General features: G+C 44.2%; 1 protein-coding gene across 5 annotated transcripts in view; it reads left to right on the top strand.

Moving 5' to 3' along the window:
- The window catches only part of LOC107675440 (receptor-type tyrosine-protein phosphatase eta-like), a 46,537-nt gene that overhangs the window by 23,002 nt on the left and 5,736 nt on the right, over positions 1 to 17,799 (top strand). The window contains exons 2-10 of one of the 5 annotated variants that reach the window (XM_016469782.1): positions 8,065 to 8,089; positions 8,286 to 8,363; positions 8,604 to 8,648; positions 8,955 to 9,020; positions 9,318 to 9,371; positions 13,644 to 13,721; positions 13,964 to 14,008; positions 14,309 to 14,374; positions 14,666 to 14,719. In XM_016469782.1, coding sequence (XP_016325268.1) covers positions 8,065 to 8,089; positions 8,286 to 8,363; positions 8,604 to 8,648; positions 8,955 to 9,020; positions 9,318 to 9,371; positions 13,644 to 13,721; positions 13,964 to 14,008; positions 14,309 to 14,374; positions 14,666 to 14,719 — 511 coding nt within the window. The remainder of the gene's footprint in view (positions 1 to 8,064; positions 8,090 to 8,285; positions 8,364 to 8,603; positions 8,649 to 8,954; positions 9,021 to 9,317; positions 9,372 to 13,643; positions 13,722 to 13,963; positions 14,009 to 14,308; positions 14,375 to 14,665; positions 14,720 to 17,799) is intronic. The other 4 variants (XM_016469784.1, XM_016469786.1, XM_016469783.1 and 1 more) reach the window with 4 other exon arrangements.

The raw sequence follows: 17,799 nt of genomic DNA on the forward strand, positions 1-17,799 counted from the left end.
AATGCAAAAACATTGCATTCGAATTTTAGGTCTGCGTCAGCCGTCAGGCAGCCTTATCAGTGGCGCACGAAATGCGACGACAATGTAAGTGTCATTGCATTTTAATGCTTTTGTTAGCCCTCTTGTGGCCTCAGGAGAGAAGCCAAAAGCTTTTTTCCCCCTAACTGAAATTATGCCTTTTAAATTATAGTTTATAATTATATAATTATAATTTAAAATATAATTCGAATTTTGATAATATTTAAGTGGAAAATTCTAATTTAGTTTTTCAGTCATTTTGACAGCCCTGTAGCCTATAGCCTATTCCACGCTCAAGCTCGTGCATGAAGCTTTCCGCAATGCACCGGCAAAAGTAGCCTAATGATTACGAATGTGTCGGAAAAAAGAAGACCTTTTAATGATTTATTAGTAAACTGCCTTTTGAGTCAGTAAAGATGCAAAGATGAAGTTGTCGATGCTGACTCGCTATCGCCCCAGTATAATAGACGTGCCTTTACATAGAAATGCACTTTTCATACGGACTACATTATCAGAGATTTTTTTTAATTTGTTCGTTTAATTGTAGACATTTCAAGCTTTCTATATATTTATTTCTTATGTCTGTGAGGCAATAGCCGATTCCCATGTCAGTTCACGGAGACACAGAGACGGAGACTGGGACGGCAGAAAGCGCATCCTGTTTATTTTACAAAAGCATAACGTGTTATTGTGAGTGTACTGTGTACACAAATAAAAGCGGAATAAAAGCGAATGATGTAATCTATTAGTCTTATCTGTATGACCAAAAACAATGGAGTATTTTAAGCTCTTTCCGCAGGAAAAAATGCAAGAGATCGCGCAGGTGCCTCCATGTTGTAAGCGCACTATAATAGCCTATTTTAGCTTCCACACTCCGCATAAACACTTGCTGTGAAATTCTTATTCAGTGAATGTCTGGGCTTATGCAAAAAATCTTTGGGAACTGACTGATCTACGTAATTTCAGACAGTGAAAAATTTTTATTAAATTGTGATGAGTCAAATAATCATGTAGCTTCATTAACGCTAGCTATCAAGTTTTGTTTGCTTGTTTTTTAACAATGACTGGAGAAAATTCGATTTTATCTGAATATGTAATGTCACTCACTGTCCGGGACCGCAATTATTTGAAAATGTTAACTTTAACTGAAGGAACCAGATTGGCCGACTCGTACACACTCACTCAATGGATGGACGCTCTGACAGGAGTGGTCTGACACACCTACCAGATAGAGAAACCAAGCGTGTATAGTAAATAGAAACTGAGGGCATACAAATCTTTAGATGCCTATAACTATATACTAACAGTGGCAATTGTAAGCAAATTCAACTACTTGAACACACACCTGACACATAATATAGGCCTTAACAATTGCACTTATGGCAATTGTAGAAAGCGAGACAACACAAATGGTTTCCTTTATGTTTAGCTGCTGGTTGTTAGTTAACTTGTTCCCCAATTTCTGATTAGGTGGGCATGCATGAGAAATCTTTAGACTCGTAACCAAACCATAATCCATAAAAGACAATATTTTATTTAACATTAACTGATATTAAGTGCGCGCTGCAAATGTGAGCATTTTTGATGATCGTTTCTGTCCAGTCCGCTCGTTTTATTACAGCTGTCGTCGGTTTTTTGTCTGGCAATGGCAGCAGGTAGGTGATAAAATTTCAAGTTGCAGCTTGTACTCCATCGATTCTGACACTAAAAAATGAAATTTTAAGCTCCCAATGTAGCCGACTCTATGCTGGTTTGTATTGGCCGCCTCCAGTTATTCCTTTGTTTTGCCTCCAGCTAATGCTGTGACATAATTATGACATCGGCACAAAAAGGATAAAAATAGAGACTGTCTTAATCCATGCAGGACTTCAGAAAGTCAGCCCGTGTGACAGTATGAGATTAATACACAGTATTAATTAATATACAATATAAATTTTTGCTCAAACTCACTCTACTGTGACCTAATGCAGATATTGTATATAAAAAACTGACACATAAATGTATTATGAGACAGAACACAGAAGTTTACCATCACCGTAATGTGGGAATTATGATCATGCAATATTGACAGATCAATCGGCACAGAATCGTCTTTCTGCAAGTCATTAAGAAATTATGGTTCTATTCTATTTAAAGAAATGTGAGGTAAACGTGTGAATACATAATGTGCGCACTTTTGGAGTAAAAGTTTTTATGTTGTGTAGCGAAGCACTAAAAATAAATGGAAGCAAACGCGATTGAATATCTACAGGTTTGTGTCTCGTTATTCTATTCAAATTATCATTAACTCCTGATTGATTTTGCATTCCTGGCATAAATAAAAACTATTAGTGTCATTGTAACCAAGTATTATCATAAATAGTGGTCAAATACAAATCAATAAAGTCTTCCTCCGCTTTCCATTCACCCAAATACCTGCTCAGCTCACCCTTAGCCATGGTGCAGGGGGCGGAGCTCCTCTCCGCACTCTCATTGTCCACAGCATTCTCCCATTGTAGCCGGCTCTCGCACCTGGTCTGACATCATCAGCAGCTCTGGCTCCGCGGCGATTCTCAGCCCTGTCGCACTTTGCGGCGCTGACTCGTCGGTCGCGGCGGGCTCGGGCTCTCCGTCATCGGTGGGCTTGGGTTTAAACTCCGCGCAGCGGGGTGATGGGGGGCTGGGCTCTGGGTTGGGAGTGGAACTGGCGAGATTATCCTGGGAACAGACAGTGAACGGAGATCCGTTTCTTGCCATTGTCTACTCCACAAAGGCGGTGAAATTCGCTCGAGGACCATCCTTGGACGACGGCGCTCTGCACGTGGTGTTCAAACTGGCGTTGTAGAACGCACAGAGCGTGTCATCCGGGTAGCTGGTGAGACTTGCGAGGACCAGGAACAGAAGTCTGGTATGGCCCTCGAACGATCTCTCCCCCTGCTCCAGCAGGAGGAGGTATTCAGGGCAGGCGAGGGGATCCATAGGGCACCATGAAAACAAAAAACAATGGGTAAAACAAAGAAACAAAATGGTGGGGGAACACGCAGTAAAACTGTATGTAGGTCGGGTCATGAATGCCTACTGTGAGGAGCGAAGGAACGTGGAGACGGTGGAGAATCCAATAAACAGTCTTTATTTATCCAATCCACGGGGAACACAGAACAGGCAGGAACACACACATAGCACATCAATGTTTAAGACCCGACAAGGAAACATGGGGCAGACTACACTTAAAATACTTAAAATAGGAACGACCAAATATGGGCACAAGAGGGAGAAAACACACACACACACACAGACCATGTCTGTGACCAAGTCCATGGTAGGCTGCACGATATATCCTTTCAGCATCGATATCGCGTTGTGCGCGATGGGCTGACGATGTTTAGTATAGGCTACTGATCTTTATATTTATACTGATTGTTTTCTTTACTCACACACAGACACAATGTCTACACTGGACTCAACAGCTGTACAGAGATACCCATTTTAAATACGTGTAGTAGCAGAGCTACTGCACGTGATTTTCAGTGCTGGAAATCCATTTATCTTTTGTTGAAAATCTAGCGTAGCGTCAGTTCTGGCAGGTCACGTTAGTCAAGCTCGCATCAGCTGACTCTCAGCTGATCCCCATCAACCTATGGGAATACGACACCTATCTAAGTATTCATATATAAGGTCCCGCAGTAGTATCAGCAGTTTTCGCATTGCTCAATCGCTAATTAAATGGCGAATTCGGCAGGCAAAACCATCTCTACATTATTGTCATGAACTCCACAAGTTATGTGACTGACTCACGAACAAGTCAGATGGGAACTTCATCCCCAAGAAGGATATCAAGAGATCAAGCATCCACTTCACAGCTGCTATGTTTCACTCTCTCGAACGTCTTCACAAGCTAAGTCCCATTTAATGCTCTCAGGTTATCTGCAACATGCGTGTTGCTAAGGCTATCTGTGTTGCTTGGGCTCATTACGTTTTTTTTTTCAGTTAAATGCTTGTGCTAGTTCATGCATATGCGGTACTTATCTGTTGTCACTGGCAACACGCTTGTTGTTGCAATATGCTGTGCTTAACGGGGGTAGTGTCATTTCATGCATTCTGAGTTATTTACACTAATTAAGAGTTGGATTCTTATGCGCGTGCGCGCACTCAGCAACTGTCTGGAAGATGGAGAAGCCCCAGCGATCAAAGATCCAGGTCATATAAGAACTGCTGTAAAACTGCATCAAATGTCTTGTGATTGTTAGTAAGTGTAAGTGCTCGCGAGTCTTCAGCTCCGCCCACGACTCGCCTCCAGGAGCTTGGCTGTTTTCTCAGTTCAGCGTTGATTCTGTTCCTGTATCCGTCACGCTTGTTCTGTCTAGTCATATTGGAAACATGCTTGGTTGGTATTGGGAACATGCTTGCTAAGTTATAGTTGTATTGTCAGGAGCACGTTTGTCCCAGAGCTATCTGGTTGTTATTGGAACATGCTTGTTCTAAAAGCTGTAGTCATATTGGGAACATTTACCAGTAGGCTTATATTAAGGTAACATATACCCCGGTAGTGGGGTAGATTGTAATAAAGGCACTCCATGTATTTGACATCAAATGATGTTTTATTAACAAGGTTCGGGAGGAGTACGATCAGATAATCAATCAGTCTGGCCCAGGTGGAGCTCGTCAGATAATCACCTTAACAAGCACAATACATGTGTATATATACAGCCAATTTACCTCAGCTCGGAGCCCTCCCTCTGGACAGCACGCCAAATATGCTACTAATTGCTCAATCACATTATATGTTAGTGCGAACTCGTGAATTTATAATGGCTGTGTGAATGATATTCTTGCAGAGGTTTGAATTGGTGCCTTTTGTAGTGAACAAATGTGGGTAGCCTATAAATGTTTGAGCACAGATTAAAAAATTCAGCGAGATACAGATGTGTGTTACAACCATACCCGGCCTCCCCCTACGAGTTGAGATGCAAATGTACAAAGTTACGATGAATAAAAAAAGTGAATCTGTGTGTGTGTGTCTTGTCCTTTTTTGTTTTTTATTAAATCCATGAAGGTGCTGTAGCCTGTTGTGATAGGCCTAGGATATAATGTAGGCCTACTCTGTTATGCAGCAGCTTTACTGTAAATAAAAATAATTTAAATAACAGGCCCATTTCATTATTTCAATTAATTAATTTCAACACATTTACAGACCTTCATCCATTTATAGAAATGTAACGCTTTAAGAGGTGTAGGCTACTGCCGGCAAGACATCGCCCCCACAAAAAAACACGTTGGGAACATCACTAAAAAAAAATTTTTTTTTCTCCTACTTTATTTCTGCCCTGAGATATTTAATGTCAAATAAGACAGATATGTAAAATTTCCCTTGAGCACATTTCTCTTAGACCTTTATCAGCTTTTTCTCAGCAGGAGAATGTCCAAATGAAACATTTTTTTATCCCAAAATAATATACATTATTTTTTCAGTATCTTACTGAAAACATATTTAATTTTAATAATTCAGTGCTTGCCAAACACAAGTTACTTCCTTTTTTTACCTTTAATGAAAAAAAGATGTCTTTATGGTATTGTTTGTCAACTCTGTTAGGGACAAATTAGCCAATGTGTAGAAATAACAATAAATCATAAGAGGAAAAATCCTTCTTGTTTCATTAGACAAACAGTCCTTACATTCCATCACTTGAAACTGAGATAATATTTCACCTATGCATATCTTAAAAAAAAAAACAAAACCTATGTCTTCACAGAACCGTCCACTTGGAGTAAATATTTTAAATCTGAAAATGTATTATATACAATATCCAGTTAAAAAAAGGAAATGTTGTTGAAATATTATAAGGGTGCAAAAATAAACCAATAATGTTTATTAGATTTTAAACAACAATTTTATTGTTTTTTTTTTTGTGAAAATAGTTCATAAACAGAGTTGACCCTTTAAGTAACAGAATTGTAAAGTAAAAGAATTGACAGAAGTGTCCGATGGACTGTCAATTCTGTTACCGCATTGTCGGCATTGTTACTCTACCTTGGTAACAGAGTTTGACAGTCTAGCGAAAAAATTGACAAAAATCTAGCGTAGCTCAGTTCTGGCAGGTCACGTTAGTCAAGCTCGCATCAGCTGACTCTCAGCTGATCCCCATCAACCTATGGGAATACGACACCTATCTAAGTATTCATATATAAGGTCCCGCAGTAGTATCAGCAGTTTTCGCATTGCTCAATAGCTAATTACCCTCCTCCATCCCCAACTCCTCCTCTGTCAGTCAGGATTCAGCCTTCTGATTCTCCTTGAATCAGACTAATTCTAAAATGTGTACATAACATTGTTGAACTTTAACGATATCTGCAATACATTTATGTTGGTTCTGTTCTGTTTACCCTGGGGGGGGTTATCGCTGCTCTCCCTGCTCTCATCCATGCTAGGCTGCATGGATGCGCAGGGAGTTCTTGCCCAGAACAGAACCATACCGCCAATCCAAACTGTATGCTAATTGTCAATCATCTTTGACGATAGTGGTCCTGACAGAACTTTCGTGGAGAGCGCATGTCACAGTTGCTTAGCAACAGCAGACGCCAAGAAAGCGCAAGCTCCCGAGCACTTTGGAAAGAAGGAGAAAGCGGTGAGACTGGCGTTTTCCCACGCGTTTTTAGGCACGACATGTGAATGGCCCCAAAGTCTGTCTATACTGGACGCGACAAAGCGACTGTTGCATATCATTTGAACTTTGTGTCAGTACGTCATAAAGAGAACGCGGAATCAGTTTACTGTCGGGTATTTGTCGTGCCGCGCCACATCCAGTGTAGACAGACAGCATCACTTATAATAATGGGTTCATTGTATTTTGCTGCGTCTCGCCGTGCCACTCGCGTCCGGTGTAGACACGGTGAGAGCCACACTGATGCACGTGAACACTAATTTCTGTTCGCTTCTGCGCCTATTTGTGCCTGAAATACTGTTCTTTGCAAGTATCCTTGTAAACGCAGTTGCTTATGGCTTAGGTCAGGGATCCTCAAATCCTCAAAGCCCACGAGATCCACTGTCCTGCAGAGTTTAGCTCTAACCCTAATCAAACACACCTGAGCAAGCTAATCAATGTCTTCAGGATCATTCGAAAATCACAGGTAGGTGAGCAGTGTTGGGGAAAGTTACTTTTAAAAATAATGCATTACAATATTGCGTTACTCCCTAAAAAAGTAACTAAGGTGAGTTTGATCGGGGTTGGAGCTAAACTGCAGCGCATTGGCCCTCCAGGGCAAGATTTGAGGAACCCTGGCTTAGGTGAAGGGAAACAATTGAGAAAGAAAATGGATGTGTAACAGTAGATTGGTTTACAGCAATTTAATATTCCTGAGGCTTTCTGTGTTATGAATGTTAATCAAAAATCAAAACGCAAAGAAAAATCACTTTTATAGCTTTAACACAGATTTATTAGATTTAATTTATACTGTGAAGCAGTGTTATTTTACATTTGATTATTCAATTTCTGTACCTGAATACTGTTAGACTTACCTGAAAAATATAAAGCACTGCTTATTTCATTTGTATCTTTGTTCTGTTATATTTATCTATGCTTGTAATTTGTTTATTTCCTATGCTGATTTACTCACCTACAAAATCACCCCAATCATTGTTTTTTCCCCCCCAAATAAACTATTCAAGTCATGTGGTGATTTTTTTTTCATATTGCAATATATAATGCAGAAAAATAAAATATCGCAATGTGAGTTTTTTCCAATATCGTGCAGCCCTACTCCATGGGCGTGACATTATTAACGGTTGTTTATTGAGGTCTAAATTATATTAGAAATGAAAAGATGCAATACAACAAAACATAACGTTGTGTTGATGAATTCAGGAATAAATGACTTCACAAAATGGCGGTATCTAGACAAATGATGTTTGACTTTTCTGTTGTTGGTCACTTAAGTCTGTGTTTAAGTGAAATTCAAGTCTGAAGTCGACTGTTAATGAATTAAAGTTAAGGTTTAAGTAATTTTTGAGACATAGACTTTCATACTTAAGTTTTCATCTCTATTAATGATGTACTTTGCTTCTCTCCTCAGGGGTTGAATACACAGACTGATACAGGTCAGTACTAACATGTAGAGTCACATGCTGAGTATGCAACATCAGAGTCCCAACAGTTAAAATGGTTATATTCTGTAATATATGTTGTTCTATCAATAATATATTGTGATACAAAACTTAATTGTATGAACAGATGCTCTTGTGAGCATGTCAGCAAAGACTATTAGTAAATGTTTTTATTTCTTCATATTTCCAGATATCACATCACTCCCTGTCACTTCAAACATTTCTTCAACTGAGCTCGAAACAGAGTTTCCTCAAACACATCCTACAAGTGAGTATTATTCATGGAACGACTGCATAACTTTTAGCTGTATTTTATTCCTTTTATGACAATTATGACATTGCAATTAGCAAAATTTAATTTATACTGTTCACAGTTAATGTCATATATCCTTCAATCAATAATTCTAACAATACATAATTTCATTAAATTCAGACATTTTCTTTTAAGCGTCAATAAATATTACTTCAATTATATTTTTATTATTCTTCATACATCTAAATGTCCCAGCAGCCCCAGCCACAATAAGCACTCTTTCAACTGAGTCTCAAACAGGTGAGTATTTTTATTTATGGACAATCAAATAAATGTGGTAATAGGAAAATCCATATTTTTATTTCATTCATTTTATTGTTAATGTGGTATATTGTAATAATAACTGTGCATATTTTGTGTAAAATCCCAATTATCAAACATCAGCATCTATGTGTTAAAATTTATGTTGGGAATATGAAATGGGAAATAGTAATAATACAAAATTGCATTCATACAGATTACAGCAATTTAATGTTTTTTAACAACAATTCTCACATTATAAGATTTGATTGGATGCAAAATTTGTTACTTTTTTTATATATCAAGATGTCCCAGCAGCTTCTGCCACTACAAGCTCTCCCTCAACTGAGATTCAAACATCAGCTCCTATAAGTGAGTATTTTTATTCAGTTGAGTAAATGTGTGAATAGGGAAAGTATATCTGTATTTTATTCATATTTATCATTAATGTGGTATATTGTAATAATAACTGTGCTTATTTCATATCGAATCCCGGATATTAAACATCAGCAACTATCTGTTGGGAAATAGAAAATAGTAATAAGACAAAATTGTATTCATATAGCAATTTCCTGTATTTTAATAACAATTCTCTCAATGTAAAGCTTGACTGTATGCAAAAAAAAAATATATATATTTTTTTCTTCGTACTTCTAAATATCCCTGCAGCTCCTGCCACTTCAAGCTCTCCTTCAACTGAGTCTGAAACATCAGCTCCTACAAGTGAGTATTCTTATTCATGGACAATTGAGCAAATGTGTGAATAGGAAAATGAAAATTCAGTTCATTATTAATGTGATATGTTTTACTGATTTAATTGGGATTCAGATTGGATGCCATCTCAGGTTTACTTTGAGCAGAAAACTGCACAGCTGCATCCAGAACTTAGAGCTCTGGAATATCTGCAAACATTATATGAATTGGAAATTGAATGATTGCTACAGCTGTTTCAGATGCAAGAATCACTAATCACTTGCTCCTCTGTTGTAAAATAACTCTAAATGTGATTGAGAATCTCACAGTAACTGAAATCTCCACATCATTTGTGCTTCTGAAGTGGTATGAGCCAAGGACTGGGAATCGATTCCAAAAATAATCGATTATGAGGCTTTGGGCATCGAGAGTCGATTCCAAAGGTTGGAACTGACCCCATCAAGGGGAATCGACTCCTCATTCAGAGCCGTTTTCAGTTCAACAAAGCTTATCTATGGGTGCCTCTCAAACGGAAGGCTGGATCCTACAAATCTCAGCTGCAATGGAAACCCCCTCCATCTCCCGAACGCTCGAGGTTGGATGATGGGTTCCTGGGGGTGCCGCAGGCCGATCGTCGGCAGCCACCTCCAGTTCCATTCTTCCCGGAACTGCATGAAGAAGTTACTAGATCTTGGAGGGCACATTTTACTGCCCGAAACAGAGCTAGTACTTCTTCCATCCTCACTGCCCTCGACGGCGGGGCGGCTAAGGGGTATGTGGAGATCCCCCCAGTCGAGCTCGCTATTGTGATGCAGCTCTGCCCGCAAAGCACCGCCACCTGGCAGGGTAATCCACGCCTCCCGCCCAGTGCTTGCAAGTTCACGTCCGCTCTAACGTTTCCTTTTCCTGGACTCCCCGATCTCCCAGGCTGGCCTCTTCGGTGATGAGGTGGAGAGCTTCGCCCAGCAGTTCTCCGCCGCACAGAAGCAGACGGAGGCGATCAGACACATCCTGCCCCGGCGGCCCGCTGCTGTCATCACCCCGCCGCCGGCTGCAGTCCCTCCGCCCGCTCGTCGCCGAGGGCACCCTCCTGCGCCCTCCTGCACCCTCTGCCCCTGCCAGGCACTTAAAGCGCCAGAGTAAGCGGCGTTCCTGAGACGGGCAACACGGAGACTCTGGATCCTGCTCTTCAGGAGATGGTGACCGCACCACTCCTTCCCCCAGAGGAGGGCCGGGTGGAGAATCTTTTGTTTCATTTTTGTTTTGTTCCGCCACTGGCTCCCCAGCCGGTGGTACCCAAACATTAAATAAAAGAGCAGTTTTCTATTTCTCCGGGTCTCGAGAGGCAGTGTGGCAAGGATGGCAGTGTGCGAGGACCATCTCGACCCAAGAAAGGCTGTGGGTTACGGCCAAGCCTGGACCTGCACCTTCTGAACCGGGCCCTTCACAGGCTCCCGGTCAGGATGTTAACGCAGAAACGTATCTTTCAATGCGTTTGTCCGCACGATTGGTTTGCAGTGATCGACCTGAAGGACGAGTACTTTCATGTTTCGATCCTCCCTCGACACAGGCCGTTTCTCCACTTTGCCTTCGAGGGACGAGCATATCAGTACAAGGTCCTCCCCTTCTGGCTGTCCCTGTCGCCTCGTGTCTTCACCAAGTTCGTGGAGGCAGCCCTCATCCCATTGAGGGAAGGAGGCGTTCGCATTCTCAACTACTTCGACGACTGGCTCATACTGACCTAGTCTCGAGCACAGTTGTGCGAGCACAGGGACGTGGTACTCAGCCACCTTGGCCGGTTGGGGCTTCGGGTCAACTGGGAAAAGTCCAGGAGGGCGGTTCCACTGACATGACCGAGTCCCGAGATGGGCATGGCAACGCGGCACTTACCGGGTCTCAGTCACCCCGTCCTGCCACCAGACCTTCAGCCTGTGGTCAGACCTAGCTTTTCTTCGGGCAGGAGTTCCCCTAGTGCAAGTGTGCCGCTTCAAATTACTGCTACACGACAAGCACGTACTGGTCCGGACGGACAACACTGCGACCGTTGCGTACATCAACCACCAGGGAGGTCTACGCTCCCGTCGCATGTCGCAACTCGTCACCCCAAGACAGTCCAGCTGATCTGGAGACGCTTCGGGGATGCTCAGGTAGACCTGTTTGCCTCTCCGGACACGTCCCACTGCCAGCTGTTTTACTCCCTGTCCGAGGGTACCCTCAGCACGGATGCGCTGGTACACAGCTGGCCTCGGGGCCTACGCGAATATGCGTTTCCCCCAGTGAGCCTTCTCGCACAGACATTGTGCAAGGTCAGGGAGGATGAGGAGCAGGTCCTCTTAGTAGCGCCATACTGGCCCAGTCGGACTTCCCGGTGGGAAGACCCCCATAGATGCCCGATCGAGGTCGTGCTCTCCTTTCTGCAAGAAGGGATGGAGCGAAGGCTGTCTCCCTGCACCCTTAAAGTGTATGTTGCCGCTATTGCTGCACATCACGATGCAGTAGACGGCAAGTCTCTTGGGAAGCGCGACTTGGTCATCAGTTCCTTAGGGGTGCGAGGAGGCTGAATCCTCCGCGCCCCCACCTGGTACCCTCTTGGGATCTCCCCTCGGTCCTGACTGCCTTGAAGGAGGAGCCCTTCGTACCTCTGCAGTTAGTAGAGCTTAAGTTTATGTCGCTAAAGACAGTGCTCCTCACTGCATTGGCTTCGGTCAAGAGGGTCGGGGACCTGCAGGCATTTTCGGTCAACGGTATGTGCCTTGAATTCGGGCCGGCCGGCTCTCACGTTGTCCTGAGACCCCGGCCTGGATATGTGCCCAAAGATCCCACCACGCCTTTCATGGATCAGGTGGTGAACTTGCAAGCGCTGCCCCTGGAGGAGGCAGACCCAGCCATTGCTCTGCTCTGTCCCATACGCGCTTTGCGCATTTACGTGGACTGTACACAGAGCTTCAGGAACTCAGACCAGCTCTTTGTCTGCTTTGGAGGACAGCAGAAGGGAAAGGCTGTCTCCAAACAAAGACTTGCCCACTGGATAGTGGAGGCTATAGTCTTAGCATACCAGGCCCAACGTTCACCGTGCCCCATTGGAGTGAGAGCACACTCTACGAGAGGCGTGGCATCTTCTTGGGCATTGGGCGCCTCGATAGCAGACATCTGTAGAGCTGCCGGCTGGGTGACACCTAACACGTTTGCGAAATTCTATCATCTCCGTGTAGAGCCTGTGTCCTCTCGTGTACTTACCTCAGAGGGTCAGGAACACCGAACCCACTCGGTGTCGATCACGCTTGCTGCGCCATTCCCCTCTACGGACCGGATATGTGCGCTTAAGTGCTTCTCAGTTCAGTTTCCCTTTTGGTGAACCCTATGGAGTTCCTCCCGCACCCTCGGCGGTCAAGCGTGGCGGAGCGCCAGACGCCAGGTTCAGCACTCGTGTGTATGCCCAAGGTCAGCCCTTGTGCTGGGCTAGGTGCCCGTGTGTAGTGATTCCCCCTTCGGGTCATCCCACATGTGTATTCTTCCACGGTACGGCTCCCCTCACGGTAAGCCCGTGTCTTTCCCTGGCAGTCGTTCGCTGCCAGGACCTACTCGGTGTCCATCACGCTTGCTGCGCCATTCCCCTCTATGGACCAGATTCTTCCACGGTACGGCTTCCCTCACGGTAAGCCCGTGTCCTTCCCTAGCAGAGATTTCTCTGCCATCTCTGCTGTGTATTGATCTGACCCCAGATTCGCTGAGTCTACCGCAGGGACTTCCATATGTAGTACAGCGCTATGGCCAGTCCATATGTGTAACTTCCACATGATACCTCCTTTATGTAGGATGTGGCTTCCGTAGCGTTCCCCTACTTGGGTACGCTTTCCCAGTGTTATCCAATATCCCTGGATATGTTTTACTGATTTAATTGGGATTCAGATTTGATGCCATCTCAGGTTTACTTTGAGCAAAAAACTGCACAGCTGCATCCAGAACTTAGAGCTCTGGAATATCTGCAAACATTATATGACTTGGAAATTGAATGATTGCTACAGCTGTTTCAGGTGCAAGAATCACTAATCACTTGCTCCTCTGTTGTAAAATAGGTCTAAATGTGATTGAGAATCTCACAGTAACTGAAATCTCCCCATCATTTGTGCTTCTGAAATGGGATGAGCCAAGGACTGGGAATCGATTCCAAAAATAATCGATTATGAGGCTTTGGGAATCAATAATATATTGTGATACAAAACTTAATTGTATGAACAGATGCTCTTGTGAGCATGTCAGCAAAGACTATTAGTAAATGTTTTTATTTCTTCATATTTCCAGATATCACATCACTCCTTGTCTCTTCAAACATTTCTTCAACTGAGCTCGAAACAGAGTTTCCTCAAACACATCCTACAAGTGAGTATTATTCATGGAACGACTGCATAACTTACAGCTGTATTTGATTCCTTTTATGACAATTATGACATTGCAATTAGCAAAATGTAATTTATACTGTTCACAGTTAATGTCATATATCCTTCAAGCAATAATTCTAACAATACATAATTTCATTACATTCAGACATTTTCTTTTAAGCATGTCAACAAATATTACTTCAATTATATATTTTTTATTCTTCATACATCTAAATGTCCCAGCAGCCCCAGCCACAACAAGCACTCTTTCAACTGAGTCTCAAACAGGTGAGTATTTTTATTTGTTTACAATCAAATAAATGTGGTAATAGGAAAATCCATATCTGTATTTCATTTATTTTATTTTTAATGTGGTATATTGTAATAATAACTGTGCATATTTTGTGTCAAATCCCAATTATCAAACATCAGCATCTATGTGTTAAAATTTATGTTGGGAAATGGGAAATAGTAATAATACAAAATTGCATTCATACAGATTACAGCAATTTAATGGTTTTTAACAACAATTCTCACAGTATAAGATTTGATTGGATGCAAAATTTGTTACTTTTTTTATATATCAAGATGTCCCAGCAGCTTCTGCTACTACAAGATCTCCCTCAACTGAGATTCAAACATCAGCTCCTATAAGTGAGTATTTTTATTCAATTGAGTAAATGTGTGAATAGGGAAATTATATCTGTATTTTATTCATATTTATCATTAATGTGGTATATTGTAATTATAACTGTGCTTATTTCATGTCAAATCCCAGGTATTAAACATCAGCAACTATCTGTTGGGAAATAGAAAATAGTAATAAGACAAAACTGTATTCATATAGCAATTTCATGTATTTTAATAACAATTCTCTCAATGTAAAGCTTGACCGTATGCAAAAAAAACATATTTTTTTCTTCGTACTTCTAAATATCCCTGCAGCTCCTGCTACTTCAAGCTCTCCTTCAACTGAGTCTGAAACATCAGCTCCTACAAGTGAGTATTCTTATTCATGGACAATTGAGCAAATGTGTGAATAGGAAAATGAAAATTCACTTCATTATTAATGTGATATGTTTTACTGATTTAATTGGGATTCAGATTGGATGCCATCTCAGGTTTACTTTGAGCAGAAAACTGCACAGCTGCATCCAGAACTTAGAGCTCTGGAATATCTGCAAACATTATATGAATTGGAAATTGAATGATTGCTACAGCTGTTTCAGATGCAAGAATCACTAATCACTTGCTCCTCTGTTGTAAAATAACTCTAAATGTGATTGAGAATCTCACAGTAACTGAAATCTCCACATCATTTGTGCTTCTGAAATGGCATGAGCCAAGGACTGGGAATCGATTCCAAAAAGAATCGATTATGAGGCTTTGGGAATCGAGAGTCGATTCCAAAGGTTGGAATTTGGATCCTACAAATCTCAGCTGCAATGGAAACCCCCTCCATCTCCTGAACGCTCGAGGTTGGATGATTGTTTCCTGGGGGTGCTGCAGGCCGATCGTCGGCAGCCACCTCCAGTTCCATTCTTCCCGGAACTGCATGAAGAAGTTACTAGATCTTGGAGGGCACCTTTTACTGCCCGAAACAGAGCTAGTACTTCTTCCATCCTCTCTGCCCTCGACGGCGGGTCGGCTAAGGGGTATGTGGAGATCCCCCCAGTCGAGCTCGCTATTGCGATGCAGCTCTGCCCGCAAAGCGCCGCCACCTGGCAGGGTAATCCACGCCTCCCGCCCAGTGCTTGTAAGTTCACGTCTGCTCTAACGTTTCCTTTTCCTGGACTCCCCGATCTCCCAGGCTGGCCTCTTCGGTGATGAGGTGGAGAGCTTCGCCCAGCAGTTCTCCGCCGCACAGAAGCAGACGCAAGGCTGTGGGTTACGGCCAAGCCTGGACCTTCGCGTTCAGGATGTTAACGCAGAAACGTGTCTTTCAATGCGTTTGTCCGCAAGATTGGTTTGCAGTGATCGACCTGAAGGACGAGTACTTTCATGTTTCGATCCTCGCGCCCTCTGCCCCTGCCAGGCGCTTAAAGCGCCAGAGTAAGCGGCGTTCCTGAGACGGGAAACCCGGAGACTCTGGATCCTGCTCTTCAGGAGATGGTGACCGCACCACTCCTTCCCCCAGAGGAAGGCCGGGTGGAGAATCGCCCCTACTTCATTGTACCCAAGCAAGGCTGTGGGTTACGGCCAAGCCTGGACCTTCGCGTTCAGGATGTTAACGCAGAAACGTGTCTTTCAATGCGTTTGTCCGCAAGATTGGTTTGCAGTGATCGACCTGAAGGACGAGTACTTTCATGTTTCGATCCTCCCTCGACACAGGCCGTTTCTCCACTTTGCCTTCGAGGGACGAGCATATCAGTACAAGGTCCTCCCCTTCTGGCTGTCCCTGTCGTCTCGTGTCTTCACCAAGTTCGTGGAGGCAGCCCTCGTCCCATTGAGGGAAGGAGGCGTTCGCATTCTCAACTACTTCGACGACTGGCTCATACTGACCTAGTCTCGAGCACAGTTGTGCGAGCACAGGGACGTGGTACTCAGCCACCTTGGCCGGTTGGGGCTTCGGGTCAACTGGGAAAAGTGCAGGAGGGCGGTTCCACTGAAACAGTTTCAGAGGCTCCTGGGGCATATGGCATCTGCTGCCGCTGTCACGCCGCTCGGATTGCTTCATATGAGACCGCTTCAGCATTGGCTTCATGACCGAGTCCCGAGATGGGCATGGCAACGCGGCACTTACTGGGTCTCAGTCACCCCGTCCTGTCGCCAGACCTTCAGCCCGTGGTCAGACCTTGCCTTTCTTCGGGCAGGAGTTCCCCTAGTGCAAGTGTGCCGCTTCAAATTGCTGCTACACGACAAGCACGTACTGGTTCGGACAGACATCACTGCGACCGTTGCGTACATCAACCACCAGGGAGGTCTACGCTCCCGTCGAATGTCGCAACTCGCCCGCCATCTCCTCCTTTGGAGTAAGAAGCATCTGAGGTCGCTTCGCGCCGTTCACATCCCGGGCGAGCTCAATCATGCAGCCGACGAGCTCTCACGTCAGCCCGCCCTTCCGGGAGAATGGCGACTTCACCCCAAGACAGTCCAGCTGATCTGGAGACGCTTCGGGGATGCTCAGGTAGACCTGTCTGCCTCTCCGGACACGTCCCACTGCCAGCTGTTTTACTCCCTGTCCGAGGGTACCCTCAGCACGGATGCGCTAGCACACAGCTGGCCTCGGGGCCTACGCGAATATGCGTTTCCCCCAGTGAGCCTTCTCGCACTTCCTGGTGGGGATCGCGGTCGTGCTCTCCTTTCTGCAAGAAGGGAGATAGCGAAGGCTGTCTCCCTCCACCCTTAAAGTGTATGTTGCCGCTATTGCCGCACATCACGATGCAGTAGACGGCAAGTCTCTTGGGAAGCACGACTTGGTCATCAGGTTCCTTAGGGGTGTGAGGAGGCTGAATCCTCCGCGCCCCCCACCTGGTACCCTCTTGGGATCTCCCCTCGGTCCTGACGGCCTTGAAGGAGGAGCCCTTTGAACCTCTGCAGTTAGTAGAGCTTAAGTTTCTGTCGCTAAAGACAGTGCTCCTCACTGCATTCGCTTCGGTCAAGAGGGTCGGGGACCTGTAGGCATTTTCGGTCGACGATACGTGCCTTGAATTTGGGCCGGCCGACTCTCACGTTGTCCTGAGACCCCGGCCTGGATATGTGCCCAAAGATCCCACCACGCCTTTCATGGATCAAGTGGTGAACTTGCAAGCGCTGCCCCTGGAGGAGGCAGACCCAGTCATTGCTCTGCTCTGTCCCATACGCGCTTTGCGCATTTATGTGGACTGTACACAGAGCTTCAGGACCTCAGACTATCTCTTTGTCTGCTTTGGAGGACAGCAGAAGGGAAAGGCTGTCTCCAAACAAAGACTTGCCCACTGGATAGTGGAGGCTATAGTCTTGGCATACCAGGCCCAACGTTTACCGTGCCCCCTCGGAATGAGAGCAAACTCTACGAGAGGAGTGGCATCTTCTTGGGCATTGGCGCGGGGCACCTCGATAGCAGACATCTGTAGAGCTGCCGGCTGGGCGACGCCTAA

Source organism: Sinocyclocheilus anshuiensis, unplaced genomic scaffold (genome assembly GCF_001515605.1).
Source record: "Sinocyclocheilus anshuiensis isolate Anshui unplaced genomic scaffold, SAMN03320099.WGS_v1.1 scaffold1270, whole genome shotgun sequence".
NCBI lineage: Eukaryota > Metazoa > Chordata > Actinopteri > Cypriniformes > Cyprinidae > Sinocyclocheilus > Sinocyclocheilus anshuiensis.